The sequence below is a fragment of the Rhamphochromis longiceps genome, linkage group LG9 (assembly GCF_057381845.1).
Source record: "Rhamphochromis longiceps isolate RC_006_pf linkage group LG9, R_longiceps_female_GT1.1, whole genome shotgun sequence".
Taxonomy (NCBI): Eukaryota; Metazoa; Chordata; class Actinopteri; order Cichliformes; family Cichlidae; genus Rhamphochromis; species Rhamphochromis longiceps.
This window is the reverse complement of record NC_140565.1, coordinates 22,091,083-22,107,732: the sequence shown is the minus strand read 5'-3', so window position 1 is coordinate 22,107,732 and position 16,650 is coordinate 22,091,083. Positions and strand designations below refer to the sequence as shown.

Below are 16,650 nucleotides of genomic sequence, written 5' to 3'. Positions count from 1 at the left end.
CTTTAAATATTAACCCCCGCTATACTAACACTACATGCAGTGCTGCGTATGGTCACCTAAGTTTAAAGTGAAATTGGTTAAGTTTAAAGGAGTGATGAGGCAGCTAAGGTGATGGTTTTAAGAGCTCTTCATTCAGATGCCACAGTGACATTGAGGTGCTGCAGAAATTCTTTTTTATTCTTTGCTGCTGACAGGCAAGTTGCTGACTTTCTCCAATCGGGTCCTTCAAAGGGAGGCGAATAAAAGACGGCTCTTCAAAAAAAAAAAAAAAAGATGGCTAAATAAGATACTGAAAAAGTGAAAAGGGGATTCTTACTTTGAGAGCTTAAAAGTTTCAAAGTACATCAGCAGAAAAACTCCAATTGTGTAGAGAAGTTTTTCCCCAACTTTTTTTTTTTTTTTTTTGCTGTTGTTGAAATTCTGGTTCTCGTCGAAACTGCAGGTGTTAAAAAAAGAGCTTGGAACTCGATGAACTGAAATGTATGAAGCAACTTCTTAAAGGTTCCTATGCAAACACAGTGCAATGCTAACATAAAGAAAAAGATTGTTGCCGTCATTTTTTAACCCAGCAGCAGCTGACCCAGATACAGAGGATGGCTGTGGGGTGGTGTTTTAAGTGTAAACACTACAGAAAACTACCTAAAATGCCATTTATTGATTCCCACTCGAGAGTTTGCTTCTATTGCAGTCAAGTCGCTTTATTTAAATACAACAACAGAGGTTGATGAACGTGCTCCGCATCAAGCAAGCTGTTAAGCTGTTGGCAAACTTCCCTTCCTTTACAAACATATTGAAAAGCTCTAAGACTCAACACAGTTTTCAACGTAATATTTATCAGCCTCTCTATTCTTGGCAGTGTTAAAAATTCAACCTCTTTTATTGAGGAAATAGAAAATTGGCTGCACAAAGGAAAAAAAGGGTGTCGCTAGGGCTTAATTAGCACCTGTTCAAACACTGTTTCACTGAAGGTGCACCTCACATGTGTTTGGGCCGTAGAGAATGCCCTCACCTTGCAGGGATGCCAGGCCTCAGATCTGATTCAAATTGAGATCTGCAGTCATCTCGGCTATCGATTTGAAAATGTCTGGCAAGCGAAACTTGCATAGAGCTGTCTCTGGTTATAAAAACAACTGCTGCAATAATACGAGTTGGATAGATGTACACAGGAATGGACACGTAACTTGATAAACTTCAGGCGGTCAAATAACTCTCCTGCAATTGCATTTCAAAAGTTTGACTCATTAATCTTTACTGATACATATATTTATATATGTATGGGATAGTGCCTCAAGCTTTGCTTTGAATTCATACAGTATAGTCAATAGTGGCTGTCGACAGAGACAGTATGTACACACCAGTTAAGAAGATGTTTTGGAAACAGTAGCTGAGTTATTAGCTAGCCTCTGATTTGCTCTCCTAAAAACAATCCACCATTTTTTCTTTTGTCTTTGTCCAAAAAAAGATGACAGCTCATCTTGTGTCAACTTACAATTCTAATAATTAGTGTTTTCTTTCACCAACACCATTTAGTGCCCTACAGCACATCCGCATAGTACACTCAGCCATTCGATCAGCTCTTTAAATATTTACAACTTTCTTCACGGACATTGCAGCACGACTCTTCTTTATCTGGCCTGCTTTGTTCGCTGTGAGGCTCTGAAACGTCTGTGAATTAGTCGGGAAACTCGCTCCAACTCTGACAGGCCAAGAGATTGAGGCAACTTTTGTTAACTCCTACTAGACATGCCGCTCTCATAATTGGAAGCTTAAGAGACTGATGGAGAAAGGAGAAAGGTCTGGGAGATAAATTGCATCTTTTTTGCCTGATATGGTTTCGCGTGTGCTTGTTTTTCGAGCTTCTACTTCTTTGTTTTGTCACAAAGCAAGGAGATCTCTGTACTGTAGGGATATTTTTAGATGTTTTGGTCGGTGTTTCAAAGGTGCAACATCTGTTTGGGATTGAGAGCTGATGCCTTTTGGCTAAAAATGTTCTTATATGGCTTTGCAGGGATTGGAAAAGCAGTCAGATGTTATTTAGGGCTTCAGAGTGTGCACCTTAAAAAGTAGAAGTCTTTATGGTTTTGTGACGGTCAGCAGTGGCTCTTTGCGCTGAAGTCTTAGTGTTTTGCTGCTTGGTCGGACTTGTTGCAGTCATATTTACTGCTGCGTGAACTTTCCCTGCTACAAAGTTTCTTTCTTTTTACTGTTGTCACCACAGCCAAGCCTGAGCTCTTTTGTTACTGTATTCTCTGTGTGCATTTGTTGTTTTCCAGTTCACACCTACTCTTGCACACACAAGGGTCACACCCACTTTATTGTTCACCTCACTGTGCTAATCTTTGTTGGCACTCTGGGAAGTAATAAATAATGACGAGACTGAAAACACAAAAACTTTGCGTTACGTTTTTGACTTGTCTTGACTTTTAGGTGAGACCTGTGAGTCATACGTCGGACAAACAATAGTTTGTGTGTTTGACGGGAATAGAAGGTTAGACTGGAAAACAGATTCGATTCATACCCACTTGTGACACCCTCTAGGAGAGTGTGTATCCATGAATTCTGTCTGTGTTTATAATTTAGGTTTCAAATGTGCTTGTACATGTTTAGTTCAGTAAAGAAGAGAGCGAGAGAAAAACAAACAAACTAAAGAAAACCCAATCTAAAATGAAATGACTTTTATTGTTTTGTTGCTTGTTCTTTCTGAGCCGATATCAAATTTCCATTATTGCTTTCACTGCATGGCTGGCCAAGGGTGCATGTTGCATATCAAGTAACTTTTTGTTTGCAGAGGAAATAATTTAATTCTTTTTTATTCGTTAAGCAAAACACAGTCTTGCCTTATGCAAGGTGTCAAAATAAAAGTAGAGGAAGTAATGTAAAGACTGAACACTGTGTACCTTTAAGACTTTTGCACTGACTATTCTTCTATATCCCTTAACCAAGAAAAGTGTTCCAATTAATTGAGGTTAGGTTTTTGCACGTTAGCCTTCAAAGAGCTTTAAGGTGGTTGAGCTAAAGAACTGTGGACTGTATTTGCTATTCAGACAGACAGATACTGTTGCAAATTAGCCAAGGTACTGTCTAACCCCGAAGGCTTCCATGAACCTCTGGTAGAAAGCCATAGTCTTATCTCCTGGAGCGCATTTGCAACACTTAACCTCACCTTCTTTCAAAAAGCAGAAACTGTGCAGTTTTTTTTAACAGGGAGAATAGTCTTTACTTCTTCATGGAATATTGTTTTATATGGAAGCCTGTGGGCACGATATCAAGGGCTTAGAGTGATATGCTGTGTGTCCAGGAACTATTTTCTACTTCTGGGAAAATTTGCTGACAGTATATATTCTTTGAAAAGCAACAGTGTAAGATAGATAGATGTTTTTGTTTTAAGGGCAGCTCCAGTCTAAAGTTACAAGACCTACACAAAGTAAGAAGTAACTGAAGTTGACAGAAATATGCATCTTTAATTTAAGATTTTCTACTAAAAGAAGGAACTTTTTGTGTACTTATATATATTAAATAATTTTTTTGGGGTGTTTTTATGATTTTTTTTCTTTTTTCTAGATGCACAGTGAAATGGCACTTGCCGGCCGTGATGGCCAGCCCCCTCTAAGGCATCCTCCCATGGTTCCCCCGTCCCACCACCCAATGCAAGCAGCACTCCCCCCAACGCCCCACTCTATGCCTCCATCCCCCTCCAGAATCCCATTTGGCCCACGGCAGGGCTCTTTACCTGGGAGCGCCACCATCCCAAGGGACAGAATCTCCAATGCCAACCCACCGGCCCGCTCTAACTCTCCTTGTCCCAGCGCCATCCTAGAGAGACGAGATGTCAAGCCAGATGAGGATATGGCTGGAAAGAGCCACACTCTTTCTAGAGGGAATGAGGGCTTGTACGCAGATCCATACCTCCTCCAAGAGGGACGAATGGGCATTGCTGCAGCACATGGACCACACCCCAGCCCTGGTCTTGATGGTCCAGAGCATGCCATGGGGGGATTTCACCGTGCCTCCATCCGCTCCACGAGTTCTTATGGTGGACCTAGCCCTACAGACACTATAGATCACCCCTCTCTGTACAGGCAGAAGTCCAGAAACAGCCAGCTGCCGACTTTGGGTTCTAAGACACCTCCGCCATCCCCTCATCGGATGACTGAGGTACGAATGATTGACATCCATGGTGGACCTCCTCATGGCATGCCATCTCATAGTGTTACCATGGAGAGAAGCTCGCCTGTGCGCCAGTCCTTCAGGAAGGAAGAAGTAACTGGGACAAAGCCACGGAACAGCATGGGCTCACCTGTGGTTCCAGACCTCCAGGGGCCAATCCCAGCTGCCAGTGACCATCAGACACGGTAAGCTAGCAGAGGACACAGTGTTGCATATAGTAGCTGGGGGGGGGGGGGTTGTTAAAATAACTACCGAGACATTGCATGGGAGCATGGACTAACTCTGCATCCCAGTGTCACCCTAACCATGAACTGCTGCTTTCCAGTACCTGGTCTGACTCTGTTTCATCATCCATGCTTGAAGAATAAATATAACCTGCCCTCTCACTGTCTTCAGCATAAAGATCTGCACATGAAGCACATTTTGATGAGTTTGGTTTGTGTATATAGCCAGCTCTTGCTTATCTTGCTAACTCGAATTCTGGAGCTGATATTGTTGATGAGCGTGTAAGCCCAGGCATAGCTACCACTAGTGAAACAGGATAGTATCTAAAGGCTCTATTAATCAGTGTATATTTAAACAAGAACACCCCTTACAGACTCTATTCAGTTTCAGTTAATCTAACAGATATTTTAGTACCTGGGTTAGGTTTGTCTTCTCAGACTGAGAGCACATAAACACAGAAAGGGTGCAAGAGGGATGCTGGCCTCTTAGCAATGCTTAACTAGAAAGGAGGGTACATGGGCTCTGTGTGTAACTTGGAAACCCAAAGCAAATACTGGCCAGGTTGAAAAAGTATTTGAAATGGCCAGTCATGCAGATCAGGCCAGACCACCTGGGAAGCCCAAAACCTCCATTAGAAATGCCCTGGGAATATCTGAAAGAGTGAAGGAATTTGATTGGGAAAGTACCATGCTTCACTTTCAAAATAAACTGTAGGTGTCATAGAATATACTCGTGTAAAATATTGTGGTCATTGTTGTATTCACATAGACTTTGTGTCTGCACTGTGTCCTTAACATGCCCCGTGCCTCAAGATAAATTATGAATAGAACAGAATAGCCCTTTATTGTCACTGTACATGTGCAATGAAATCGTGGGTGCTCCAAACAGACTCTGCAGGAAATATAAATAGCAAGACAACATAAATAAATGACAAAACAAGATGAAAGCACACTAAATAAGGCACATCTTATGTGCCTTATAAAGCAAAAGTAGTTCTGTTGCCAGTTCCCTCACCTGCCTACAGTGTAGGCTTTCTTAAGGCAGTGTCATACAGTTCAAATAATCCTTTCACTCTCTTTTTGGCAGTCACTACATGTGACTCAGTCAAAAAAACAATATGACCCGAGCACCTTGGGTGTCAAGCTTAGGCTTGTCAAGAAGTTGTCCGTCTTGTTTATTCTATTTGGACACGAGCTTTTGGGGTTTTTACATTTTTGTTTTATTTGTAATTCAGAAACGATTCATATTTACCAGAGACAACATTTACTTGTGGCATATTGCAAATCAATTCCAAAACAAAAGAAAAATCTCTGCTGTGTAATCATCTCACAAAATGGCAAAACGTTTCATGGTTAGGTGATTAAAAGCGATTGATTATTCTGTTTACAACCCTCCCGTTTTCATTCTGAGCTAATATTTGCTCCAGTGGCAGCTGTCATATCCAATAGGCCTCGGTGTTGAAAGCAGAATTTTTTGATGTGTCTGCAGAGAACGAATGAAGGCTATGGAACAACAGATTGCCAGCTTGACTGGTCTTGTTCAGCATGCACTTTTAAAGGGCCCAAACACTAGTGGCACCAAGGAGCCTCTAAGGTAAGCAATCACAGTATAGGCCAGAGTGGAGGCATCGGGTGAAATGGACTTTTCAAAAGAAAAGCCTTGTGATTCAGTCAGAGGAGGAAGGATAAATTATCCCTTCAATAATGGCCATATCAGACACTCAGGTAAAATAGTGTCTGCTAAAAAGGAAATCGGTTTGAATGTGAATCTGTTATCGAAGCCTTTTGCCCTCTAGATAAATGGCCACTATTGTTCATCTGGCTGCTTTTCAGCTCTTTATCTTCTTTATTTATTTATATTGTTTGGAAATGTTTGCTTGACGCCTAGTCTAAAATGTCTGCTGTGAATTTGAATGTAGCTACTGTATGCACTGATGATGAAGCTTGTTAACATCATTAACATCATTTTAACCTTTCTGGTTTGTCAGTCTGCTCCATCATTCTTTATTTTAACTTGTTTGTCCTTACTAATATCGAGCTGTAAATCTAAAGTGCTGCAAAGTGCTGTTTATTTCTGTTACACAAACTCTTGTAAGATAAATTTCTCTCTGACTGCAGCGAGAGACCCCCGAAGACATCATCTCCAGCCCACAGTGCTCATAGTTCAGGTTAGTATCTCTTCTATTATGTGGGATTTCTGGAGTTTTTTTCTTTTTAGTTGATATAAATGCCATAATATCATGTGCAGACAAGCCCACACATCAGTGTCAGTCAGCAGTCTGCAATGAACAGCACTGGAGGGAGGAAAAACAAAGTCAGGCTTCTTTGCTTGTCATCAGTTCATATTTCCTTGCACTCCTTTACCCAGTTCATCCAGTTTAATAGGAGTTAAGAGACGAGAGCCAGCGCAGCTAACACAAGCCCCTCAAAGCACTACTTAAAACAAGATGCTATTACTTCTCAAGCCTGCCAAGATGATTCAGCGATTCAATCTCCGTGCCGCAGCGTTCTGCGGCCAGACCTTAGCTTGATAAAAAGATCTGCAACCTCACCAGTGGCGAAGCACAAACACAATGCTATTTATGTGTCTTGAAAGCTAAGCTCGTGTCTCAAGAAACATTTCATGGAGTATGTAGTTTTCAGAGGGATTTACTTGTCATGCTGTGTTTGAGCAAATCTTCAAAACATCAGAAAAGTTACAGGGTCTTCTTTGATCTCGCCAGACAGCCTCTAACATGAAAAAACGTGAGGATATTCGTTTAATCCCTCACATGCTTCTTGATTGTCACCACCCAGCGTGTCCTTCTTTCAAAATATACATTGTAACCAGTAGTTCAGGTCTGTTCACGCTGTAAATAGATTTGGGGGATTACAAAGACAAAAGTGTGTTCTTTCACTGCGTCATGGTATATGTCAAAAAGAATTTAGGGAGCACTGGTAAGTTTCTCTTAACTAAAATGGATGGACACTACTTTCTTTGTATTTTTTTGTGTTTAAAGGATTGGCTGCTCTTAATTACACGAAAAAATTTGTACTTGCCTCTTGTGGTATCCATTCTTGCAGATGGTTTTCACATTTGCCTCAAATATACAGAGACAGACATTCATTTCATAATTCTGATAAAAATACAGCACAAATGCGTCCTTTCAGAAAGAATTTCCAAGTTACTGTGGATAATACACAGACCTTGAAACTGCTCTCTACCAGAAAATTGGCCCAACTTCAACTATTTATATAGTGAACTAAGATTCCAGGTTAATTGACACACATTTTTGAAAAGATATGTTACTGTAAAACTCAGTGCATGCAGTGTTAATTTAGCTACACAGGACACAAAGTCAAGCTCAGCTGACCTCACTGTCATCCCACATCAGCTGACACCTCTGCTGATATCCTCATGACTAGTTTCAGGTTTATTTAAAAAGGACAATGCACGATAATTAAGATGAGCACTTGGATCCTGTAACTGCAGTCCCTGATGGCATTCATATATGTTAAAAGAAAAAAAAATGGAAGCACATCTGTGTATAGATAAGAGCTAGAAGATGAGGTAATTTCAGCTGTTATTTCCCAAGGGGTCACCACAGCAAATGAATATGCCCTCCCATTTATCCAGGCTTGTTATCGGTACTAGCCTGTGAAACCCCGAGGCTGGATTTGTGTTTCCTGCCAGGCTTGATCTTTTAAGACTTTTGTAAGGCAAATGTGTTAACAACTAAACAACAAAGCCCCTAGATAAGAACCAGGAGAACATAAATACTAAAACAAACACCCTAACTATATAACCTAGCAAACAAAACTTAAAGACCAAGTAACCTGATCAAGTGGGGTGCAGTATTAAAATTGCTTTAGCCCACCTACAGTTGGTGCTCATTGCAAGCTGCTTTGCAACCCACTCAAGCTCCTCCTTTACATGCTGTGTTTGACAAAACCAGTGTCGTCTGTTGTGACTGAACGTGTAGTTCTATAGGGTCATTACATTTCAATCTCATAGTGCAGTTTGAAATATTGCTCTTACTTTCTATTTAGGGACTTCCACCATGGATGTAAGTTACTTTGGTTTCCATGGTTTCAGCCTGTTCTTCATCTTTAGCAGTGACTGAAATAATTAGTTGACAGCCATTTCCAGCTGCAACTAATAAGAGTGTTAACATATCTATAGTACAAATGAAGTAGAAATGATGCCACAAAAATTAGAAGAAATCTTTGCTGAACATTTGGGACATTAGGTCAGAAAAAGTGTGTTTACGGGCATTTACAATCTGCCTGCTAATAAGCAGAGTGAGTGCTTGAAAAAGGAAAAAAAATTATACACTTTAAAGCCTCCCTAATAATGTTTACTAGAATTTTTACAGTTGATAAGAGTAATTATGAGCTTTGATTTCAAAGGTTTTAGTATGTACATATGGCTCGTAATTTTCAGAAAACAAACTTAAGCTGTGCTGTGTGGGTTTTTTTCTTCTTCTCTTGGTCCAGGTGGTTCTCCGGTCTTGTCTCCCAAGAACAGTGCAAGCCCACCAGACAAGGGCTCAGTTCCGCTCAAAGTAAACCTCCTGCAGTTCAGGAAGAATGTTTCTGACCTCAGGATGCAACTGCATCAGATGAGGCAGCTGCAGGCAAGACTTTGTCTCCATTTTAATTAAATTAAACTGTTGCGTTTGTTCACATTTCCAGCTGTGTATATGCATGTGATTAAGTGAGATACCCAAAAAGCCATATATCTCGGTTTACTAGTCCAGGTCCTCTAATAACTTTCACTTTGCTATGTACATCACTTCAGCTCCAGAATCAGGAGGCATTACGGGTGCAGCTGAAGCGGGCAGAGCAGGAAATCAGTATTAAACTTGCAGAAGCAATGCGGCGTATGGAGGACCCTGTTCAGCGACAGAGAGCTGTGGTAGAAGAGGACAGGCACAAGTACTTGGGTCTGGAGGAGCGTGTCCTCACACAGCTCAGGTAAGACTGCTCAGGACTCGCTCATTACCCAACACAACAGATGCTGTTTTGTTTAAATTGTGTCTAAAATGGATAGACACGTTTGTTTGCATTCAACAAAGTTTTTCAAAAGTCTGACAGTTGATGTAGTGCACATATCTGCAACTACATTTGCTGTGCCTTTGTTTATAGGAAGCCCCCAAAAGGCTTCGCTGTTATCAGCTCACCTGAGCCATTCAATCCTAAACGCTTTGACAAGCCAACACCCTCTAAATTACAGCCCACAGGTTTATGCAGGCAAGCTACGCCTGCCTCTCAGAGACAGCGGTCTAAAACAATGGACTCAACTGTGGAGTAATTACTCACCGCCCTGCTCTTATTTGAATTCATTCGCCTCGTCTTGCCAACAGGGAGCAGTAATTGAATCCTTTTTATTTGGATGTTTACAGACAAGGTCAAACAGTGTTGTCTTGCTAGACAGCGGCGAACATATGCTCCAATAAACACAATCATAGCAGTTCTTGGATTCTGGGAAATGAACAGGAGGAAGTCGGGGCACTGAAGCTGTGTTAAGCCCTTTGTTACACTTGGTATGCAGCCATTTGTGAGTCAGCAAAACACAGCTCCTGGCCCCTTAAATAAGGCATGGCAATTTAGAGCTGCTTGGCTTTAGAACCATTTGGAGTGCGTGGTGTCAAAACTGCTGCCCTCTTGAGAGAATTCAATCTATCAGACCATATTTTGTAACCTTTTTTTAAAACTCACCCCTTAAAATATGGAAAGTCATACCATAAAAACACAGGAAAACCTTAATGAAGTCACACAGAAAAAGAAGAAAAACGTATTAAATCTGACAGTGGTCATTTTCAGTGGATGAAAGCTGAACAACTGCAGTATTTGAAGCTATTTTCGCCTTAAGTGGAATTCTTGGTGTCCCATACTGCCCGTTTCAGTTCACGAGAAAGAATTATGAAAGGAAGTAAGAAAAGTGCCAAATTCCTCATGCAAATGCAACGCAAGTGGTCTTTAAAGGCTGCCTCCTATACCCTGGCAAACAGAGGGATACATTATTGAACAAACAGTATTTTTGTTCTGGTGGAGGCTTCATAAAAAAGGAAAACTCCATCATTCTCACTACCAAAAAGCCTTTGCATAGAAGGGCATTTAACACACTGTCTCCTTGTTGCCTTTCCTAATCCCTTCAGGGGACTCCTATAAAAGAGTGTTTCTCAAGGGTACCTGGCCACAATGAAATGTGATTTTAGTTCCCTCTCATGCAATCCAACACTGCAGACAATGTTATCATACAGCACATTTCCCTTTGGAACAGCCAGCTTTCTCTAGCACCGGGATGGCTCTCAGGCAGGGTGATATGATTTCTATGTGAGGAAGTGCTTTCTCACAAATAAGCCCTCATTCAGTGTGTAAATATTTGGGGGTTTGGGATAAGACCAGATCCAGTCTAGATTAAGCAATATAGTGTAGACAGGAAAGAGGACTGCACAGTTAAGATGTTTATTCGCAGCTTAAAATATGAATTTTACATATCATATGCACTATTGCTTTTCATGCATCAATCCCAGAGACTTTTCCTACCTTTCCCCAGTTTTGGCTTATGATCTTTAAGAAACATGATTGTATCCTGCCCCCTGGTGTTTATACAGTGCAAACAATCATAATAAGAGCCTGTTTATGCAGGGTTTTTTGGCTTGTTTGTTTTGTTTTGTTTTTCAAGTATACACTCATTAGATGCCAATTTTGGGCCATAATGGCATGCTAGCATCACACAGTTTCTGAGAATCTCCCATTTCACCACATCTCACAGGTGCTCTAATGCATTGAGGTCTAGAGACTGAGTACAGAAAACTCATTGTCGTGTAAGAACCCAGCTGGAGATGATTTGAGCTTTGTGACATGGTGTGTTATCCTGCTGGAAGCAATCATCACATGATGGGTACACTGTGGTCATAAAGGGATAGACATGGTCAGTAACAATAGTCAGGTAGCCTGTGGCGTTTAAGCAGTGCTCAATTTGTAGTAAGGTGCTTATACTATTCTATGAAATTAAACCACGTGAACCACTGATACAAAGCAGAATAGATCCATGTTGTTTATGCCCAGTTCTAACCCTAATATCTGAATGTCTAAGCAGAAACTGAGACTTATCAGACCAGGGATTGTTTTTTTTGTTTTGTTTTTTTGTTTTACTCTTCTATTCTCTTAATTTTGGTGAGGCTGTGCCAATTGTAGCACAATTCTGCTGTTCTTAGCTGACAGGAGGCTTCCTGAGATACTGTTGTGTATATCTTGGTCGCAGTGAGTGGTTATTTGAGTTATTGTTGCCTTCCTATCAGTTCAAAGCAGATTGGCCATTCTCCTTTGACTTCTGGCATCTTCAGGCATTTTCGCCCAGATAACTGCCACTTACTGGATATTTTCTCATTTTCAGACTATTTTCTGTAACCCGTAGAGAAAGCTGTGTGGGAAAATCTCAGTAGATCAACAGTTTCTGAAATATTCAACCCAGGCTGTTTGGTACTAACAACCACGCCACATTCAGATTCATTTATATTACCTTTTTTCCCCGCCCTGGTGCTCAATTTGAACTGCAGCAGGTCATCTTGACCATGTCTACATGCTGCAACGCGATTGGCTGATTAGATATTTGCAGATACGAACAGGTGTACCTATCAAAGTGGCCAGTGAGTGAATTTGTCAGGCAGTTTTTTTTTTTAAAGTCACTCAACTCTAAATTACTTTCCCTTTTTTTCTGCAGCGAGCTGGAACAGTATGTAGGTTCTCTGCAGAATGACTCAGCCACAACACACAGAGCAGTGACCCTAAAAGATGTGGAAGAGGGAGCCGTAACCCTGAGGAAGGTGGGAGAATCTCTGGCAGGGCTTAAAGGTATGGTGACTGCCTTCCCATCACATTAATGTTCCTTACTCCAGTATACTTGCATTATCATTCAGCTTTGCGCACTAAAAATCCATGCCAAATACAAGCAATTTTTCACAAAAAATCACATTGTAATTAACATTTCTCAATTAAAGAGAAAAGGATTATGAGCAGAAATATTCTAAAATAGGAGTATTTTACAATTTTTTTCCTCTCTGTTTAAATTTCATCAGGAGAGTTCCCAGCCCTTCAAGCCAGAATGCGGGCTGTGCTCAGGGTGGAAGTAGAAGCTGTCAAGTTTTTGAAAGAAGAGCCCCACAAATTGGACAGTATGCTGAAAAGGGTGAAGAGCTTGACCGACACACTCAGCAGCCTGAGAAGGTAGGGGGGAAATGGAGAATGAAAAGATAAAGCAGGGAAAAATGAGAAGATGTGTTGGAGTATGGGAGCTGAGTGCGAGAGGGGGAATTGAAGATGAAAACAAAAAGCACTTTGCGGGGCTCCTCGATGGGGTCTATGATGTGGGAGATTGTACCGTTTGATTATAGTGGCAAGCCAGCCTTCATCCCATCAAAGAGGTCATTCTGTGCGGACAGATGGCTTTGGCGTCCAGATTTACTTCCATCACCTTCACGCAACCGATAAGTGAATTAATTTGGTGGGCAATGCAGCACCTAATTTCCATTTTAATACAGATGCCAAACTGGCTCTTGACTTTTCTCTTGCTCTCCCTCTGTTTTTTTTTTAACCAAAAATATGCCCTGTTGCCAAACCCACCTGTTGCATTATAGATTTTGTGATGGTTTATCCCTCATGTCATTAAATATGTAGTATTATTTGTCTACTTTACAGCAAGATTTGATGTAGTATAGTCCTAATAACAGTTTTAAAAGACCATAACTTGCGAATACAAATTTCTGAGCGTTGTTGCGCAAACATTTCTTTCGCCAGTGTTTCTGTATGATGTGTATTTCTTATTGTTTCCCTTCCCTCTGCAGGTGTGCTACTGAGTTTTCTCAGAAAGGGCCTGAGCTTTCCAGTAATGCCACAGTGGACAACAGCCCCGCAGTAGCAGTAGACACCCCTGCAGGTATTTCTCCAGCACCAGGCCAACCTGACTCAACCTCAGCCCCGCTAGAGCCTCAGAGCTCCACCATCAAATCCGAGGTGATGCCTTCATCCCCGGTGGTCATCCATCATGTCCAGAGCTCCCCGGTCCACATTCAGCAGTCCCAGCAATCTGCGGCTTTGACATCTCAACCTAGTCCCCCAGCCACACCTAGCCCCACTCATATCTCCAGTCCCAACCTTAGCAAGAGTCAAGACCGTGAGGCTCCCAAAGCGGTTGACACAGATCCACCGAGTCCCACCCGCTACAAAAAGACTCATGGGAACAGTAATGGAACAGCCAGCCAGGATCTTGTGATAGAAGAGCTTCAGAGCAGTAAGGAAAAGAACAAAAGCAGAGCTGTTTCCATAAAGGTATGTTTACCCACCTTGTAATTTTCATTTACGTGTATATGCTGACATTAGCCGTGCTAATACTCAGTTTATTTTATGAGTGTCCTGAAAATCTCTAATGTATTTAATGTATTGTTTTTGTTTAGAAATAATAGTCCCTCATTTAGTTTGCACTTCTGACAGCCGTAAACTTTCTCTGACTATTTGGTATGTTTTTTTGTCTGCACTGTCCAGGCGGCAGAGAAAGAGTGGGAAGAGAGGAGGCAGAATATGGGTCATTATGATGGAAAAGAGTTTGAGAAGATCCTACAAGAGGCTCAGGCAAACATGATGAAGGGAATTCCAAGTCTAGAGGTGGAAGAGAACACAGCACTGCCTGCTGCTGGTATTGTAGAAGAAGACATTCACAACCCTGTTGAGCTACCATCAGGTAGAAATCACACACAAATGTAACTTAAACAACTTCTTTTTTTGCTTTATCTACACACCTTAATGTTGTTTCCTATTGCCCTGTATGACAGAAGAGCCCCAGTCAGGCCCTCAATCAGACAAACCAGCAAAGAAGGGGTCCGAGAAACTCCCTAAGCCTCTGGTGGAGAAATCTGCCAAGCCAGCACTAGAGAAACTCTCCAAAACTGCCATCAAGCCAGCAGCCACTGAAAGTTTGACAAAACAGGGGTCTGAAAAGCCAAACAAGTCCCCACCACCGCCTCCGCCAAGGAAAACCTACCCCAGCTCCAGCTCAGGCATGACCACTACACGCTCTGGTGAGGTCGTCTACACCAACAGGAAGGAGTCTGTCTCGACTCAGGTTGGTGCTTTAAAAGGTTGGAGAGAGTAAAGAAAACCATTCTTGTGTCTGTGCGCTAAGCGTAGAGCCAAGTGGGGTTTAGTTAAGCCACTGCATTAAAACTGGAAGAAAAGGGGAAAGAGCTATTTAGGCTTTCTCCAAAGTGTAAAGGTTGCCATTTTCAGGAGAGATACTGTTTAACTCTGTCTTTACGCTCATCCAACATGAATGCAGTATCCATTTTCATTTCCACAAACTTTGCTGCTTGTTAAAAATACAAGAATAATTTCCCTCACATTATTTCTCACAGGAGGGCGAAGAGGAGGCCCCACCTCCCTCTCCCCAACCCAAGCCCACCAAGGTTGCACCGGAGACCAAGCCGAAGCCAGCCACTCCCCCCCTGGTTACGAGAGAAGAGGAAGATGAAGGGGACAAGATCATGGCAGAGCTCCAGGTTAGATCCATATACAACACGCACACTCACACGCTCCTTTCAAACATGCGCAAATACAATCAATTTAACCGACATATGGAAATTAGGATGCTGGATTTGATTGATTTCTGCGTTGTGGGAGTGGGTTGCTTATCATTTTTTCCTGTGGTGGGTGACTTCCTTGGAAGTGGCAAAGGATGGGTGCTGACAGCTGCCAAAGAAATTACTTTCATTGAACTTTACTGCACTTGTGGCGTTTTACAGCTGTGCAGTTGTGAAGATGCTCCTCAAAACCCTTGTCCCGTTGTTCCCCTCACCTTTCTCCACTCTTCAGGTTTTCCAGAAGTGCACAGTTAAGGATGTAGGGGTGAAAAATTTGGTAGAGCCCACCGCTCGAATTGAACCACAAATCAGAGAGCTAAGACCGGGGGCTTTATTACCCCTCAAAGAGAAAAAGGTAAAATATATGTCCCGGTGCAGCTGCCCAGCTAACTGCCTGCCTTTGCCAACTGTATAAAACAATCAATGGCTGTGTCTTAACACTCCTCTGCTCTTGCTTTTGCTCGAGAGAAACCTGTAGCAGCTGCCTCCACAAAGCTTCCTTTCCTTGCTGCCTGAGTTTTCCTCCCTCTTTTGATCCTGCTGGATATCAGAGCTTTAATTTTTTTTTTTTCAGGATTAAGTCTGCATAAAATTGAGCTTCTGAAAAGATGCTGTGTCTTCTGTATGCCTGGTCTAGACTATGATGTGTTTCAGAACTCTCACTTGTCTTTTCATCCAAATCAATAAAAACCTCAGCACTGTACCTTACATGCTATTAAATCGTCTCGTGTCTTTCTTTAATGACATTTGACAATTGCTTGATATGCCCTAGATTTTTGACAATTGAAAGAACATCAGTAAAATGCACTGTAGACACAATCTATTTTTGCAGACTTGGTTCACTAGAGGTCAGCCTGACCACTTTGCATGCTCCTTCTCCTCTCCTATACTTTTCTGAGGAATGACTTTTCCGTTTCTCTTTGCACAACTTCATCTCAGTTCGCTTTTCCCAGCTTTACACCTCCCTAACCAATCATTTGATACATGTTGAGTATTACTTTTTTTTAGTCGAAACGATAAAGCAAATAGGACTAGGTGTGTGAAGTGCATCAACTTTTACTAGATTTGAAAAGATGAACTGGAAGTATCTGCTCTCTGAGAGAAACAAATAGGAGGTATGCTATTTGGTTAAGCTTACAATCACAGTAAATAGTACATTACATTAAAGTTTACTGTTTTGCTGAAATTTTAAAAATTGTAATTATTTCACTGAAAAAAAGAGAAACAAGTTAGGAACATAAACTGTATTTAAAGATGTACATAGGCTCTGTGATGTCGTCCCCCCCCCAAAAAAAGCATCTTATCAATTAAAGGTTGATAAGTTGGTTAAAGGTTAACCATACCCTAAAACATATAACAATTTACAAAATGAGCTGCATGCACCATTAAAGACTCAAAAGTTCCAAATGAGACTAAGCTCATCATTAATGTGTTTAATGAGGTCATAAATTAACTAAAAAATAAGATAAATATGTCACAGACTTTTATTGAACAGTCACAATTTAGCAGTCTCCCCCTGCTGGTCATTAGAAAGAATGCAGGTTTAAGGCACTTCCACATTTTCCACTTTTTAGATGCTGAGTCTACAGCTGGCTTTTAAATATAGTATAATGATGTAAAACTCGATATGTGAAATAAAA

At 41.4% G+C, this 16,650-nt stretch overlaps 1 protein-coding gene across 19 annotated transcripts in view; it reads left to right on the top strand.

Annotated features, from left to right (window-relative positions):
• kiaa1217 (KIAA1217 ortholog) overlaps window positions 1-16,650 on the top strand; it is a 142,092-nt gene that overhangs the window by 119,903 nt on the left and 5,539 nt on the right. For 15 of the 19 annotated variants that reach the window (XM_085418864.1, XM_085418867.1, XM_085418860.1 and 12 more), the window contains 12 exons: window positions 3,562-4,352; window positions 5,881-5,985; window positions 6,510-6,559; window positions 8,868-9,007; window positions 9,172-9,347; window positions 12,103-12,233; window positions 12,458-12,605; window positions 13,223-13,706; window positions 13,920-14,115; window positions 14,207-14,496; window positions 14,786-14,929; window positions 15,243-15,365. In XM_085418864.1, the coding sequence (XP_085274990.1) occupies window positions 3,562-4,352; window positions 5,881-5,985; window positions 6,510-6,559; window positions 8,868-9,007; window positions 9,172-9,347; window positions 12,103-12,233; window positions 12,458-12,605; window positions 13,223-13,706; window positions 13,920-14,115; window positions 14,207-14,496; window positions 14,786-14,929; window positions 15,243-15,365 (2,778 nt within the window). The remainder of the gene's footprint in view (window positions 1-3,561; window positions 4,353-5,880; window positions 5,986-6,509; window positions 6,560-8,867; window positions 9,008-9,171; window positions 9,348-12,102; window positions 12,234-12,457; window positions 12,606-13,222; window positions 13,707-13,919; window positions 14,116-14,206; window positions 14,497-14,785; window positions 14,930-15,242; window positions 15,366-16,650) is intronic. The other 4 variants (XM_085418863.1, XM_085418862.1, XM_085418856.1 and 1 more) reach the window with 3 other exon arrangements.